The sequence below is a fragment of the Lycorma delicatula genome, chromosome 2 (genome assembly GCF_047948215.1).
Source record: "Lycorma delicatula isolate Av1 chromosome 2, ASM4794821v1, whole genome shotgun sequence".
Taxonomy (NCBI): Eukaryota; Metazoa; Arthropoda; class Insecta; order Hemiptera; family Fulgoridae; genus Lycorma; species Lycorma delicatula.
In genome coordinates, this window is record NC_134456.1 from 225,997,412 (window position 1) to 226,015,361 (window position 17,950).

Genomic DNA, 17,950 nt, shown 5'->3' on the forward strand with positions numbered 1-17,950 from the left:
ACCTACTCAGCTGATTTATATATGTAGAAGCACCAGCTAGAAATGTTTGAAAAAGTAATCTTGAACAATTTTCCAATTAATAGAATACCGCACAAATGAAAAGCATTTGGTACCAAAGGTTATCAACATCAACTATGCTCTGTATAATAAAATATTCCAAAGGTCATTAGGTTGAAGTATGATCATTGTTTTTCTTTATTATATAATTATCTTATTACGTTGGTGATTACGCTTTGAAACATATTCTTTTAATTAGTGTCTTACATGTATGTTTCTCTACATCGGTTCAAAAGGTTTTTTGGACTAAATTAAAAAATTATTGTACATGTATAATTTGAATCTTACCTTCTCTTTATTTTCTGACAGATTACTTTTGCCTTCAATAATAGATATTTCTTTGACTGCTACTTCAACTGAATTTAAACTATTATTCTGGAACACAACAAGAAGTGATTAAAAGTAACACATTAATAAACCCAATAAAATTTAATAGTAAATAATATCAAATTATAACATTTGTTTTACAATTTATAATAACAAGATTATCAATTTTTGAGGAGTCATAAGACATTGAAAAATAAACTAAAATTTCTACACAACACACCAAATAATCTACGATTTAATAAACCTACTCAGTTGGCTGGGTAGTTAGCTGCCTGGTTTCTAGATCAGCCAGTCTGGGGTTTAATTCTGGCACTTTTTCACTTATCATTTCTTTCAACCGTCTTCCATATAAAAGTAGATATAAAAGCACATATGAGATCATAATATAAAAATAAAAAATGTTATCTGTCAAAAAAGTGAATTACTATTCTTTGATAAAAAGTTTAGTGAAATTTTATAAATAAAAACATAATTACAAATCAACTTTAGGGAAAAATAATATACTAAACAGTCTACAAATATGTAAGTGGAATCTCTGTACTCTGGATATCAGATATCACATAAATACCACAGTAATTACTTACCTTTTACATTGATATTGGATTTCTAAAGAAAAAATAAACTAATTATGCCATAATAATAAGCTATAAAGTCATAAAAAAAAATTTTTAAAAACAATTAAATCTGACAAGCTACATAAAATACTGTGGTTTTTATAAGGCAGTTATTTGTGATATGAAGAGTAAATTATGGTTATACAAAACTTATTATGCAATATCTTGAAATTGATCCATAACTTAATTAATTAAAACTTTAAAAATTTATTCACAAAGGAAGTCGAACAGGATGAAATTGGAGAAACAATACTGAGATCTGAATTTAAGAGAGCATTAAAAGATTTGAATGGCAGAAAGGCTTCTAGAATAGATGGAATACCTGTAAAATTACTGCGCAGTGCAGGTGAGGAAGTGATTGATAGATTATACAAACTGGTGTGTAATATTTATGAAAAAGGGGAAGTTCGGATAGACATCAAAAAGAGTGTTATTATCATGATACCAAAGAAAGCAGGAGCAGAAAAATGTGAAGAATTCAGAACAATTAGCTTAACTAGCCATGCATCAAAAATCTTAACTAGAATTCTGTACAGAAGAACTGAGAGGAGAATGGAAGAAGTGTAAGGAGAGGACCAATTTGCTTTCAGGCAAAGAATAGGGACAAGGGAAGCAATTTTAGGGCTCAGATTAAAGAAGAAGATTAAAGAAAAACAAACCACCATGCTTGGCATTTAAAGACCTAGGTTTTTTAAAGACCTGCTTGGCATTTAAGTTAAGTTCCATAACTTAGACTAAGCAGGAATAAAATGTTCAGCATTTTCAAAAGTTACGGTTCAAATGCAGAGATAGAAGAACTATTGCTAACATTTACATGAACCAAAGAGCAATAGTAATAATTGAAGAAAATAAGAAAGCAGCCGTAGTAAGAAAGGGAGTCCGACAAGGATGTTCCCTATCTTCATTACTTTTTAATCTTTACATAGAACTAGCAGTTAATGATCTTAAAGAACAATTTAGATCTGGAGTAATAGTACAAGGTGAAAAGATAAAGATGCTACGATTTGCTGATGATATAGTATTTCTAGCTGACAGTAAAAAGGATTTAGAAGGTACAATGAATGGCATGGATGAAGTCCTATGCAAGAACTACCTCATGAAAATAAACAGGAACAAAATGGAAAGTAATGAAATGTAGTAGAAATAACAAAGATTGACCACTGCATGTAAAAATAAGAAAAGAAAATGGAGGTAGAAGAATTTTGTTATTTGGGAAGTAGAATTACTAAAGATGGACAGAGCAGGAGCGATATAAAATGCTGAATAGCATAGGAAAAACGAGCCTTCAGTCAGAAATATAATTTGTTTACATCAAAAATTAATTTAAACAACACGTAAACATTTTTGAAAGTATATGTTTGGAGCGTAGCTTTATATGGCTATAGGAGAATGTAAAAAATCAGATGCGTGGATAAAGTGACAAATGAAGAGGTGTTGTGGCAAAATTAATGAAGAAAGAAGCATTTGAAAAAATATAGTTAAAAGAAGAGACAGACTTATAGGCCACATATTAAGGCATCCTGGAATAGTCGCTTTAATATTGGAGGAACAGGTAGAAGGAAAAAATTGTGCAGGCAGCCAACGTTTGGAATATGTAAAACAAATTGTTAGGGATGTAGGAAGTACGGGATGTACTGAAATGATACGACTAGCACTAGGGAATCTTGGAGAGCTGCATCAAACCAGTCAGAAGACAACAAAAAAATTCACAAAGGTGTGTGTATATTTTTATAGATATGGCTGCAAATCTATTCACTATCCAATATTCATTATTTTTACTAAAAAGCAATGTTCACTGCTCTTAGGCTCTTCCACTGTGCTAAAAAGTTCTACTTTTCTTAAATTAATTAAAACCTCTTGTTTTACATATGCTGACCGATGGTAAAATAAATGTACAATATTCGTGAACAAACAAGAATGTAACGTAGAGAGAATGTGTTATGGATTCATTCATTCTCTCTCTCTCTGCATGTGTGTGTGTGTGTGTGTGTGTGTGCACATGCGGGCATGAAAAAATTATTAATGATCAGCCTTGTAAATTACAAATACCAGACACAGCACAGTTTTAGCTTCTTTTTTTTCATGTTTAACCATTTATAACTCTTCTACTTATTATTTAGTAAGCCAATGAAAATTATTCATAAACAATAACTTTTATCACTTTCATAAACAACATATAAATTAACTTTTTCAGAAACGATATTTTTTTGCAGTATTAGGTTGATTATTATATTTTACGGTGCATCATAGAAAATAATTAACTACAATTCAATAAAGAATTATAGTTAAAAAAAAACCAATAAAAGGAATAATCTTTAGAAAACACTCACACATAAAAATAAGTGTTCACATACTCACATGCAATGTTTTATAATTATTATAACATGTAGACTAATAATTACAATTATGTAAAAATTAAACATAACACATTTATCTGATTATTTAAAAAAAGGTTAGGTAGCTGACACTTGTTTATTAAAATCAGTGTAAGCCTTATGAAATACTCAGTAATCCATAATCAAAATCACTAATAAAATGGAAAGTGGAAAATGGAATTATCATAATAGCTGTAAAATATAAAAAAGGCCATACATAATTTTTTTTTAAATTAACTTTTTACATTTTTTTGTTGAATTATTCATTTAAAGCAAGGGTATTTAAATTAAAAACTAACTTGTTTCTATCAATATTAAAAATATATATACAGTAAAGCTGTTGTGATTAATTATAAGTCTACTTAAAACCTAAGTTAGTTTATATTTACTGATTTAGTGGTTCTTTTAAATACTTTATTAAATTGGTACTACATTAGATCAGTAATATGTCCATTAAGATTAAACGATAATAATTAAACATAAACAAGATAAATTCATATTTTTTAAATAAAATAGACAGTTACAATTTTAAAAAATAGAATGAAAAATGTCTGTGACATGCTGTAATGTAAATACAAAAATGCTGTTTAAAAACTGTAAAAAAAATAATACATAACACAATCTTGGAAGATAAGTTTTATTATAACAACAAAAAAATGAATGATGAAAAACCTTTAAATTCCATAAAATAAATACACATATAATCTTTCACAGACCATAATTTAACCCAATGATTTTACAGCGATAAGTGTATAAGAGTCAATATTTATAAACAAATGTTTATAGATTTATTATTAAATGCTTACAAATATTAATATTTACATTATTTTTGTTATAGTTTCCTTCTTACTCATTTTTTACATCTTTCTAAAAGCTTTCATATTCCAGCAACTAAAAATTCTATACATTGACCTTGGAGCCAAATTTGCATAGCTGTTTTATGTAGTTCCCACTAGTATCATACTCCCAAAACGTTTTCCCTGTGAATGTTCAGTCTATGTAAGATTATCTTTGAAAAATCTGATTTAGTTGACAGATGTGGTGCAGATTCACCTATGATTTCCAAGTATTTTGTTATTCAAGTAATAAATTTATCTGCAAAGTGGAAAATTTTGTAATAGTGTTATCATTGGAGATATTGAACATTAATTTTCATAAATTCCTGCCGTCTGTTAGTGAGCTTTGTTTATTGCAGTAAGTAACTGTAATATTAAACAAATGCAAAATTATATTTAAAATAATCACAGTAAAAAATAGAAAGAGATATTTAAAAAAAAGAAAATCAACATAATATAGAACTCCACTCCTAAAAATGTGTTCCTTACGCAAACTAAAAAGAAATGTTGAATATACAGCAAGAATATTGAAACAACTGTGCACTTGCAAAAATAGTATTTTAATAAGTTTTCAGACGATAAGAAAAACACAACACATATTTTAATGGTTTTCCAGACCAAGATTTAAGAGTCTGACCAACCTACAGTTTAAATTCTATACAGGTTCCCACTGAATTTTAAGAATCATTTTTCCTGACTTTTCTGACCAATTTAGTAAAAATTTCCTGATTCTCATAATGTAATGCTTTCGATGTTTACTCCACAAAATATATAGTTTTATTTTTTTACAGCCTCAAGCATCCCCATAGCTGCCCAACTCATGCCTTTATTATTATTATTATTACATTTGTTTTTACAGTATATTTTTTAATGATTTTTTTTACAATATACATTTAAAATTAGGCTACTTTTTTGATATATAGTTTCAGTAAATTACATTCAGAGTAAAAAAAAAACAATATTTAATAAGTTTCTTGGGTAAAAATGAACACATGGTAACTAAAAGTAACACATATAAGAAATAGACTAACTAAAGATAAACTAACGTTTTAAAAAATAACTGACTCACACCTAAGATTATTAAAACATTTTCACAAAAACTATCCTACATTAGTTTGCAAAGTAAACAAAAAATAATATTTAATAACTTGGTTGCATAGAAATACTAAGAAACATAAATTTCAATTTAACAAAGAATATGTTGTAATCACAACTTAAAGGAAAACCAAAATCACTGTGAGTAAAAGTAATACAGATAAGAACACTAGAACAGAACACTTTATTTTGTACAGAAAACAGATATTATTAACATTTATCCAGAAAATATTTTGTCATTATTACTAAAACGGATTTTCAGAATGCCAAGAAAGTATGGTGCAAGGCCGTGATAAATGACATAAGAACATTTAATAGCTCCAAGATGGAATTTTTATACTATACAACTATCAGGAAACATAATTTTAAAAGTTGCATTAATATCATCACATGAACTTAAGGATAATTATTTTGTAAAACATTGAGAACTAAGGTAATCTCCACCTTAGAAACATTCTCTTTATAACAAAAAAGAATAACTGTGTTGTCATTTTGTGTAAATGAAGTTGAGGATTCAATGGAACACTTGCCGCTGAAATGCTGTATCATTTGCTGCTGAAATTCTATTACCAAGTTGATCCAAGCAAAGAACATACAGATGTATCACAACCGCCATTCTTACAGCTGTTGATCAAAGTTTTTGTCTGTTGAGTTGAAGTACCACTAGAAGATAAAAACTTTTTCAATGAAAGCTGAGAAATCCTTACCTTAATTATTTCATTATGCTCCTTTCTTTACTGCAAGTCACTACTGCCTTTTGGCCCTTACTGCCCAGTCAAAATTTTTTTTACACACATCACGAAAAGCATGATACACATTTCTACCTCTTCTCAACCTACTGAATTATGGTTGTAAGTTTATATGTAACCACTGGTCATTAAACAGTCTTTTTAGATACGACTTAAAAGCAATTAATTACCTAAATACAAAATAATTCACAGCGCTTTGAGAGAAATTCCAAGAAAACAGTTAACACATTCGGTGTGGTACGGTAATATATGTGCCGTAATAGGGAGGTGCTGTGTGTGCTCATTGTCATTTGCATAATTCCAGTACAGTGCTGAACGGTAAGTTATTTAACTTAACTCTTGTGCTGTACAAGCCTCATTGTAGCTGTACTGCACTTGGCGACTGAGCATTATGGCCCCTAATGTTCTGTATGCAATGAATATTTTATTTCTCTTTGTAACTAAAAATATTTGTTAAAGTGACTTTATAGTCTACGACATCTCCCAGAAAACATATGAACTAACACTAGTTGAAACAGTTCTTTTATACATATTCTTATTTGGCGTCTATTCATAATAATTATTAGGGCTAATTTTGCTGGATTGTTCTGTGCCAGCATCATTTCTTCTATTAAAATATGACACATTTTCTATAAAAAGTTTATTTATTGTAATTTATAATGGTATATAATTAATCCATAGTAGTAATTAATAAAGATGAAAAATAAAATTAATAATTTCAGACTACATAAATAATAAAATAGCCATCGATGTTTATGAATTTAAAAAAGATTTTTTTACAATAACATTATCATGAAATAACATTATGTTGAAAAAAATCTGATGTGGACACCACATGACTTCCTTGTATGCCTTAAATTGCATATACACATTTTTTTAAATGAAAAGTACATAAAAGTTTATTTCATTAAAACTTCTGATATTTTTTCAAATTTTTTTTTTTTATTATTGAATTATTATTTACTGTAAAAATTGTTTAACAACCAGAGGTTAATAATTATTAATAAATCATATTTAAATTAAAAATAAAAAAGTTGGAAAAAAAAGGGAGATTAAGTCTGATTTGAAGCATGTGCCTTCCCCTTATAAGATCCAAATATTTCATTATTTAAAATTTAATTTGTCTATAACGCTGGAACTAATGAAAATACGTACCACTTCTTTTGAACGATACATTGTTGAAAAGCTCTCGATGAGGGCTTATTACTGCAGTTAAGAAAAAGTCCAAAATCCAAGTTTTTTTAATTTTGGGGTTGTTTGGACACTTTTGGTTCAGTCAATTGCAATCAAAAGGAAAGGTGCACGCACAACTTGTGATAAAAATATATGAAAAGGGAATAAAATTGTCAGAAAATGATTAAAAAAACAATATGATATGCAGTACAGCACATATATATACTGAACGAAAATCCAAGGACAAACAGTTCAGCATATAGAGTAAATTCATATAAAACTTACACAGTACAAAACCTCATGACAGACCAATGTGTGCTGTAACGCATAGTAGGGAATTATTATGTGGCATCATAGTTGCCTGTACAGCAAGATGGTTAAGTCCCTATTTTATCCACCGCAGCAAATGTGTTAACAACCTTTAAATTTTTCAATGGTAATTTTTTGTAAAATTTTCATCAATGAAAAAATCAACTGCAATTTGGAATATTCCTCCTTTAATATAAAAGATAATTAGGGAAGTATAAGTAAGAACATGAACAGATATGTGTTAACGGCTGCTTGATGCACATAGTTGCAATGTGCTGGGCGTTGGGGGTCATCAATCCCGATGCCAGGAAAGTATATCAAATATAATTTGACATTATTCAATAAATACTTCATTAATAATATAATCTTAATTCGGTAACAAAAAAACAATTTTCTGAAACTGTATGCAACTTTTCCTGATTTTTTTCTAAAAATTCCTGGCTTTTCCCGACTAAGATTTATATTTCCTGACTTTTCCTGCCTGTGGTAACCATGTTATAAGTGTAGCTATGAGTACAAAACATTTTTTATTGCACCAATTAAAATATTTTGCAATTTGACAAAACATACCCAAAAATATAACAAAACCATTTATATTAATTAGAACTTCTACACATATCACATAAAATAGTTTTATTAATTAAAAATATTTTTTAATGAATAATTTCTTTTAAAAAATCAAATCAAAAAAAAGTCAAATAACTTTATAAATAACTATAAAAAAAAAAATAAATCAGTCTATAAAATTAAAAAGGTATTTACTTTTTTCCACAATATCTGCATTTATTACTATTTCAGATAATACATTATCTAAAATTCCTAACCTAACAAATATGAACAGCACTTCTATTGTTACTTTATTTGAAATAAATCTGATACATTTTTACATATTCTTTCACTTCTGTTTCATTTCTCTTAACATAAAAAAAATATTCACTAAGAAAATATATCACTGTTCTAATCCGTAAACTTCAACAATGATTAGATTTGTTATTTCTTCACGTAGTTTAACATTTTCACAATTTTCTTGGTTGTATTATTCTTAATTACTATTATAAACATCTTTATAAGTAAACATGTACTTTATCAGTTAAATGCCTGGCAATTACAGCAATTACCTGTTCTATCTACCTGATAACCCAAGCATACTCTTTCATCTAAGCCTACTCATAAAATATTTTTGTTGTTCGATTTACATTTTCCTATACTTTCTAAAATATTTCTATAGCCAGTTTCTTTAATTTCAATAAAGTCTTCTTCACTTTTATCTTCAATTGCACACATTTTAAAAGTACTTATAACAATTTGCATTGTTTTATCGCTACCATTTACAGTCCATTTCAACAAGCCATTATTATTTTTTTATGAGTTTTTACCAAAACTGTCACCTCAACCTTCAAAAAATGAAAAATAAACTAATTGATATTGTATTCATTTTAGTCATACACCAGTTTGCAACTAAGGATGGTTCCCTCATTCACTGGATGTGTTAACAATGATTGGAAAGTAGAAAAGAATTTTTAATTTTCCTACTACTACTCACAGAATATCCCTTCTGGAGGGATAGATACATTAGAACATTATCAATAATTATTAGAGCTTAACTTGTTTCAGTGAAAGGTTTTTTCTTCTACTTTTAATGCTATCAGATAAAATAAAATTGTTATTGAACATTCACTGAAGATTTAAGTTAAATCACAAATTACTGCAAGCTTTGTAAATAATACAGAACTTAATATTCTTAACATTTTTCATACTTTCTAGTTTGATTTTTATATAATAGATCTCAACTGATGTGATACTCAAATTTTCAAACAATAGTGCAGATATTCACTTAAGATCTGCAGATCTTTCATCACAAGATAGGTGTCTTCTTTTTTGTTTGCCTTGGCATTCAAAATAAATCTATCTCATCTACAATGCAGATTCCCTAGAGTCTATTAAATAAATTATTCATAACAAAAAAGTTTTTTAACTTCTTCAAAAAAATTAGGCTTCTCTTTAGATTCCTAGAAACAAATTAATAATTTAATGGTCAAAATTTGAAACTATATAAATGTTTTACTTTTTCAAGGTAATCTTTAATTTAAATAATCACTTTGTGTAAGTTATTTAACTTTCAATGAAAAAGTTAACAAGTTTTACAACTTCCATCTTTGTTTTACAGTAAAAAACTTGTTAATCTAAAATGAGTTTATAAATTTATTAATAATCTAAGATATAAAACAGTAAAACCTGTTGTAAATAGTACACAATGAAAACCCAAACCAACATACAAAGTAAAGTAATCCATAAAGAAAGGATAATTAATTATGAGGGATGTCATTATTTGTGTCAGTCCATTTGCCAGGATGCATTAGTTTACAGAAATCCACATCGGTTATTTTAGTAACCTACTCGCATAGACATTTACATTCAACATTCACCACAGTTATTACTGTAGGCTGCAATTGTAAGTAATGTACTGTGTTTATTTATTGTAGTTACTCAGACATTTTATTTTTGAACATCTATTATTTAAAACTGTAAAACAATAAATTAATAAAGTATTTTAAATTATGCAATCCTTCTCTTAAGACTTTAATGAAGATAATACCAGGGAAAAAACAATAAACTACAGAAGTTCTAATCTATAATTTAAATGAATCAGTCTGTAATTCTGAATAAAAAACTACAATTTAATGAAATAAAAATAAAGTAAAAATAAGTATAATGAAATATTCTTAGTTTTTTTTTTAACCTCCGAGACTACTGTTAGATATTGATTCAGACAATGAAATGAATGATTAAAGATTATCTTAGTTCTAATCAACTTAACCTTATTTCATAATAATATAAATCTGTTAACTTTTTTTTTTTAAATTGAGTACATGCCTGGAAAAGGATTTCCATTTAGATGGAATCCTATTTCATTTGTTAATTTATAAATCTGATTTTGAAGAATAGCTACATAGATTTCAACTAAATAGGTATCAAATTGTTCATCTCAACAGCCAAAAATGGCAATGAGTATACAAGCACTTGAAGAAACAAAATGGAAGATTATACACACCACCTTCTCCAAGCCGAAAACCTAAAATTACCTTTAAGTTTACAAAACAAAAAATATATAAAAAAATCCTTGAGAAGTAGATTTCAAAAATATATTGAGCTGTAAGGTTCTATAACAAACTTATTCATAAAGGGTTAGTAACAAGATCTTACAAAAAAAAAAATTATTAAAACAGATAATTTAAAATAAATTTTACAACAGTTATGTTTACACAACAGTTTAAAATCACAACAGTAACATTGTTCAGCTGCACATACTGAATTTCCCTTCACTAACCAGATTAGGATTGCGTTTATAGTACTTAAATTTACAAAAGTTTATATACAAGAAAAACATACTGAATTCGCTTCATGAGAACGTGACAAACAAACTAAGCCTTTCACAAGTACTACGGAATTTATTTGAACATTTTGTGCTACCTTTGATAGTTCCTGATCCTAGAAAATAAATTAATTATTAAAAAATAGTTCAATAAACACATTAAAAAATTTGTTATAAACAATATTGTTATTGGTAAATAATAACTTGTAAAAATACATAACTAAAGTAACAAGAATTACATTCATTAATAAAAATACAACATACCCACAAACTTACCATACTGTAAAATAGTAAGAACCTTACAATTGTAAACAGCACCTCTGTACTGTAATTTCTGAGTTATTAATGAATTAAAAATTGGCATAACTACTTTCTTGAAATTTGAAAACAAACATATGCCCATTGTATTTATTTTGTAAACAACAACAATTAAATTTCTATACCAAATTTTAATAAAATTTAGTAACCTGTTTTAGTTACCTGTTATACATCATAACCAGTTTTTTTGTGAAAAAGATACGGAAATACAGCTAGAAAAATACACAATTTCAAACATCTTTGTTTGATGTACTTGTCAAATACAAATCTTCTGAAAATGTTCATAAAAACGTTTTTATTTAGTTTTGCATGAACCATCACATCCCATAGTTTACCAGTTCTAAAACATGCTGTGTATAAACATTTTTCATAATATTATTGTAATCAATGAACCCATTTAAAATTAAAACTGAATTTACTATTTAGAATTCAATGTTAAGAGCAAAATTAATAAATAAAAAGTAGTAGATAGTAGTTTCAAAATAAAATTATATAATTCATAAAACGTTTTATATGACTCTCTCTAAAAAGGGCACTACAAAAGTTTTGCAATAACTTTATTTTTACAATTTTTCAAAATAAGTCCCATCACATAGTGTACACTTCCCCATCGTTTGAAACCAGTCTTTAAAAAAGCCCTGTCATGTTTTGTAGGAGATCTGGGCACATTCATCCTTCCAATCTGTTAGAAGATCATCATTACTCATAAAATGCCTTCCTATTAGGCTGTTCTTCATCTCAGGGAACAGTAAGAAGTCATATGAAGCGAGATCAGGACTGTAAGGACTAAGAGCAAACTTTGGAGTGTAAACTAGGGCATTATTGTAGAAGAGACCATGTGTCCATCCTTGAGTTCCTTTGTGAACTACGTTCAGAAAGGGAGGTTTCCCATTTTCAAACTTTTTCTAAACGCTGATCAATACTCAACCCATGTGCAAAATTGCCCTTATTCAGTTTTCGATTACAATATCAGTACCTCATTTCTCTAACACAGCTAAAAAGAAAATAACACTGAGATAGTGACTAGAGAGGTTATGTGCAGGTTGGGACCTGTCTAAAAATGCACTAACTTGTAACCACCTGTGATGATCCATTCTGTCACATTGCAAAACTTTGCTAATGCCCTTTACATAGTGTACTCAAATAAAATCCTCTTCTGAACTTTTTACTTTTGTTCTGTAACAATATCTTTCTCTCAAATACCATTTTCTCTCCCCCCCTCCCTAACGCCGTCGTTATAACTGATTTTGTCTATTTCACCATTTTACAAACTATTGATTATGTCTCAAAGGTGTGTCAGTGACAATATACTCACACAAAAAGACATTGCACAAAACAATGATAGATAAATTCCTAGAGTAATTTCAGAACAGGATAAATAAACAACATATTCATAACACTGAAAAAATTGTACACCAACTCAAAAGGGCAGGTTTCAACATTCCAAACAGAAGCACAAATATAACAAAACAGATTATCAGAAAAACTCACATAACTGCCCAAAAAATCTGATTTCCACAGGGCATAATGCAAACTCACTCCAGAGAGTAATAAGTTCTATTTATTTAAGACATAAAGGAATGCAACTTTTCATAATGGTACAAAGGCCAAATAAAAAATTTTCATTTAAACCACTGAATCCACTTTCACAAATTAATTCACAGAAACAAACTATTCATGCATAAACATCAACAGTAAAATGCACACAAAAAAAAATGAATGCAAACTCAAAAATATACAAACTAAGCAACTCAAATACATAAATAAAAACATCCTATGAAAAATTCCCATTTAAATAATACACACTTTCAAACAGATTGTAAACGACAAAGATGTTTAAAAACAGATCAAACACTAACATGTACAGCAGTGCTACAACAACTTACAGTCATTTCTGAAAAAGCTTAACTTATAACAAATGCTAGCTCAATGAAATATAAGTTTATTATAACTTTTCTGGTTTAAAATATGTATTATATCCAATTTTTATAATTTTCAATTTCATAAACAAGTATAAGGGATGTCTGAAACTTCATACAGAGTCAAGATATGGTGCTCTAAGACCTTGTTGAGTTTTCTTCACCTCTAATAGGAGCAAAACCAAGTTTCAGTCAGATACAATCATAACTATGATGTAAGTAGTTGTTCGAGTAGATCAAATATTGTGATTCGTGAAAAATAGATTACAGAATTTTGTGTAGAGATCAAACATTACTTTTTGAAAGAAGAAACCTCACAGGAAACTAAAGCTAAGCTTTTTAAATATTTTAAGTCAGTTTCATTAATTAGAGTAGCTTACAAATGGTTTAATTATTTTCAGAACAGTCATACAAGCACAAACTTCCACATAGCCTGTTGAGGTTACAACTGCAGAGAATATTGAAAAATTCCATGATATGGTGATAGAGGATAGAGAATTGAAAGTGCATTAGTGTTAAGTCAATAGGCATCCCATAGAAATGGGTGCACCAGATTTTATATGAATATTTACACATCCAAAAACTGTCTATAAGATAGGTGCCACATTGCTTACAACTGATCAAAGACATAAATGAGTAAACACTTCCAAGCACGGTTTGGGAGTGTTTCAACATAATTATGAGAAATTTTTATATCATTTTAAAACAGTTAGTTAAACATGGATATATCCCTAACAACCTGAAACCAAACGATAGTTAAAACAGTAGGTTGCAGTTAGGGAAACTTACTCCACAGAAGGCAACAAGAGATAAATATTATAAAACACGACTGCCAAAAAAAAACATTGCTCTTTATAATAATTAATTACTAATATAGGATAATTAAAGAGCATGCAGGTGACAATTTTGTATATAGTATATTTTTAAAAATTTATTTAAATGTATATTTATATAGCCTATGATACTCCCGATAACATAAAGATTCCAATGTGGGGTCATACATCTAAATCAGTTCAGCCGTTGAGTGGAACGGTGCAACAAACAACCATACATACATACACCCTAAACAGCATTACACTATGTTTTGGGCAGTTGTGTAATAAAAACACAAGTAATACAACAACTTCACACGTATTAGATACAAGGTTTCCGAATCATTTAGAACGAAGTGTTGCAATGCAAGTTATTCAAAAACGACTCATTCATCTAATAGATTTTTCAAACTTTTTAAATGAATATAAACATATATATATATATATATATATATATATATACATACATACATGTACATGCATATTTCTATAACCTATGGCACTCCCAGTAACATACAGATTCCAATGCGGGGTCATACATCCCAATCTGTTCATTCTTCAAACTGCTGTAGTGGAACAAACATACAAACAACCTGAAAATATTACACTCCTTTATAAGCAGTTGTGTAAAAACCATTTCATCATCAAGAATGATAATAGCAATTTCTTTTGATGGCATAATCTTCATTGACTTTCTAGATAAGGGTAAAGCAATATTGTGCATCTTTGCTGGATCTAAATATGAAAATAAAGAAAAAGTGACTACATCTAACAAACAAAATTTCTTTTTCATCAAGACGATGCATCAGCAGCTCACTCTTCTGCGACTATGACAACAAAATATTTGAATTGCTCTATGAAGTTCTTCCACACCCTCCCTATTCACCAGACACAGAACCTTTGAACTATTATCTGTTTCCAAATATTAAGTGCCTTGCTTGAAAGAGGTTTAAATGAAAAGGTAAAGTAATTGCCAACACAACTACGTTTGAAGATTCTGAACTATAGGAGTGGAACTTGAACACAATTGGACTAAGTGTATAGACTTGAAAGGAAACGTACGTTGAGAAATAAAAAGATTTTCCGAAAAAACTGTGACTTCTTTATTTTTACACACACTTATAAACACTCCTTGCACATCATAAATACCAAAATTCAAACTTTCAAGAAATTAATCTATTAACCCTAAATATATATATATATAGACATAGAATATTTACATACCGAATCTGAAATAAAAAGATTTGTTTGGCCATATCCATCATGAAAAGCAAAGAAATTAGAAGATTGTTTTTTTTGTAACCAACCACGCAATGCTACTTCTGTACCTACCAAATTTCTATTCAATTCATTGCAAGTATGTGTTCTTTCTGTAAATCTACTGGAGGGAACTGTTGACAAACTCACTGAAAAAAAAAATTCATACTTTAAAAAAATGTTTCAATTCTTCATTATAATTAAATTATCACAGTGATAGCCATCTTAGAAGATGACTTTCCTCTTAAACCTTAGCAGTCATTGTCGATTTTCTTTTGGATTAGGAGGGTAGCAATATCCACTGTGTTACTTTTAATTTAGAAATGCTATTCTGTACAACTATGGTTGCACTAGCAGTTCCTACTAATTAAAATGTAGCACAGTGATTTTTTTTTATATACTTTTTAATTGGAATTATAATAATATTGAGCTGATACTTGCATATGCTTTATAAACCTATTTTAATTCATATCCTATGATAGTTTTTTCATTACAAAAAAGATAACTTTAATTAACAAAGGAGATTTGTTGTTTTATTTCATTTTTATAACTGGCGAGAAGTTACTTTGGTGGGAGAATAAAGATTTTTACATTTGATAAAAAAATGAATTTACTTTTATTAAAATGACAAGTTATTTAAATTTTATTGTTAAATATCTGCAGTAAGTTTGACTGTTAAGAGACATATCATTAGTTGAAAACTGTAACAATTTTTTCATGTAGAAAATTTAGAAAAAAATTATTAGAATGTCTACATGTAAGCAAGATAGTTTTTACATTATTACATAATACTGTTAAATAAAGATGAAGTTGGTAGGATTAAAATTTCACTATCAATTAATTAGACATTCATCATTAGTTTTCATCAGATAGATACAAATTCAATGAATTCAAAGTTGTATGAAGTGGCAGCGGCTTAACTAGAAACCCACTGCAAATAATAATTGTATAAATTATGAACTGTAGCTTGTAACAATCTCAACTGAGATGCATTATTTTATAGACAACTATAAAAGTCAATAAAGCCATAAAAAAAAATATGTACAGATCTGTCCAACACAACCAGACACACTTTGTTCTCAAATACTAGCTTCAAGCTGCTTTTGTGGCAAAAAAAAAATACAAGAAAAAGGCTGGTGTCTTATTTCTATTTACCACTTCTTAAGTTCAGGCAAAAAATGTTTGAATTACCATGAACTTTAAAGGTCTACATAACATAACTGTGATAAAGGTACTGAATAATGTGAAATAATACCAAATTGATCAATTATTACATGCGTCTTAATTTCTAGAAGCCCATTCCTCACAGCAAATACAATAAACATAAACAGATCACCGGTAATACAATAAACATAATCTGATCACCGGTAATACAATAAGAGGGCTTCCGAGACACTATTAATAAATATATTCGACTTAACATGGAAACATGAGATGAAACCTTTAAGGTTAGTTCATAGCTAACTAATCTTTTAACAAACTATTACATTTTGACACCTTGTAGGTACTAAAACTTAAACAATAGCTTATTGAGATCGTATCACTAACCTGCTCTAATACAAGAATAAAACTCTTTTATAATTCCATTCGATACACATCCACGTCCAACTGCTACGCACACTGGTAAGTACATCACCGAAGTAACCAAATTGACGTTAAATTTCCAGCAGAAACAACTAAATCCTCATACAAGTACAAAACTTTATCAGTTTCACAACATTAATGCCAGCGGCTATAATTACAACGAAGACACAGACAAAAACAGCAACAAATTATCTAGCTTCTATAATGTATACATAACACTACACCATCAACTGCCATTGGCGCTATGACGCTCTAACTCGTTTCAACGATACTGACTTGAATTTACGTACCCTGTCACAATCATAATATATTACTCCGCTGCAAACGAGAAGCAAAAAATACACAGTACCACTGATCTCTATATAACTTGATAGAGGATCCTTACGGCGTAAAATACAATTAGTGCTCAATATTGCAGCATACTACAGCGCTGCAGAATGAGTGGCTGAAACTAAATAAAACCATTTACGCTTGTGCAACTTAAATCGTGATTGTAGACGTTTATTTTTTTCAACTCAAATAACCGGCCGAACCCACCGTGTTTGTCTAGTGGTGAACGCGTCTTCGCAAATCAGCTGATTTTGAAGTCGAGAGAATTCTAATGTTCAAATCCTAGTAAAGGCAGTTACTTTTATACGAATTTGATTTCTAGATCGTGGACACCGGTGTTCTTTGGTGGTTGGGTTTCTATTAACCACACATCTCAAATGGTCGACCTGAGACTGTACAAGACTACACTTCATTTACACTCACACATATCATCCTCTGAAGTAATCCTGACGGTGGTTCTGGAGGCTAAACAGAAAAAGAAAATAACCAGCCGGCCTCCGTGACGCGAGTGATAGCGTCTTGGCCTTTTATCTAGAGGTCCCGGGTTCAAATCCCGGTCAGGCATGGCATTTTCACACGCTACAAAAACTAACATTCATCTCATACTGTGAAGCAATACCTAACGGTGGTCCCTGAAATTAAAAAAAAGAAAAAATCAGATAACCAAAAGAACGGTCGTTTTCGCAACACAAGCAGAAATTTACGGACAGTTGTAGGAAGTTTATGGAGATATCAGACATACAGTCTGAGATCAATGTTCAAAATACAAAATCAGAATACTTCTACTGCATCGGTTTAAAACGTGGTTTTATTCCTATTATT

At 29.1% G+C, this 17,950-nt stretch overlaps 1 protein-coding gene across 6 annotated transcripts in view; it reads right to left on the reverse strand.

Annotated features, from left to right (window-relative positions):
- Positions 1–17,199, reverse strand: part of LOC142319713 (aspartate--tRNA ligase, mitochondrial-like) — an 80,087-nt gene extending 62,888 nt beyond the window's left edge. For 3 of the 6 annotated variants that reach the window (XR_012755260.1, XR_012755259.1, XM_075357293.1), the window contains exons 1-4: positions 16,763–17,193; positions 15,182–15,363; positions 10,926–11,024; positions 346–432 (exon numbers count right to left, since the gene is read on the reverse strand). Coding sequence is in view for 4 of the 6 variants with exons in the window: in XM_075357293.1 (XP_075213408.1) it covers positions 346–432; positions 10,926–11,024; positions 15,182–15,363; positions 16,763–16,847 (453 nt within the window). In the remaining 2 variants the exon portion in view is untranslated. Of the gene's footprint in view, positions 1–345; positions 433–10,925; positions 11,025–15,181; positions 15,364–16,762 lie in introns of all 6 variants that reach the window. The other 3 variants (XM_075357292.1, XM_075357291.1, XM_075357295.1) reach the window with 2 other exon arrangements.
- Positions 17,200–17,950: the final 751 nt, after the last annotated feature.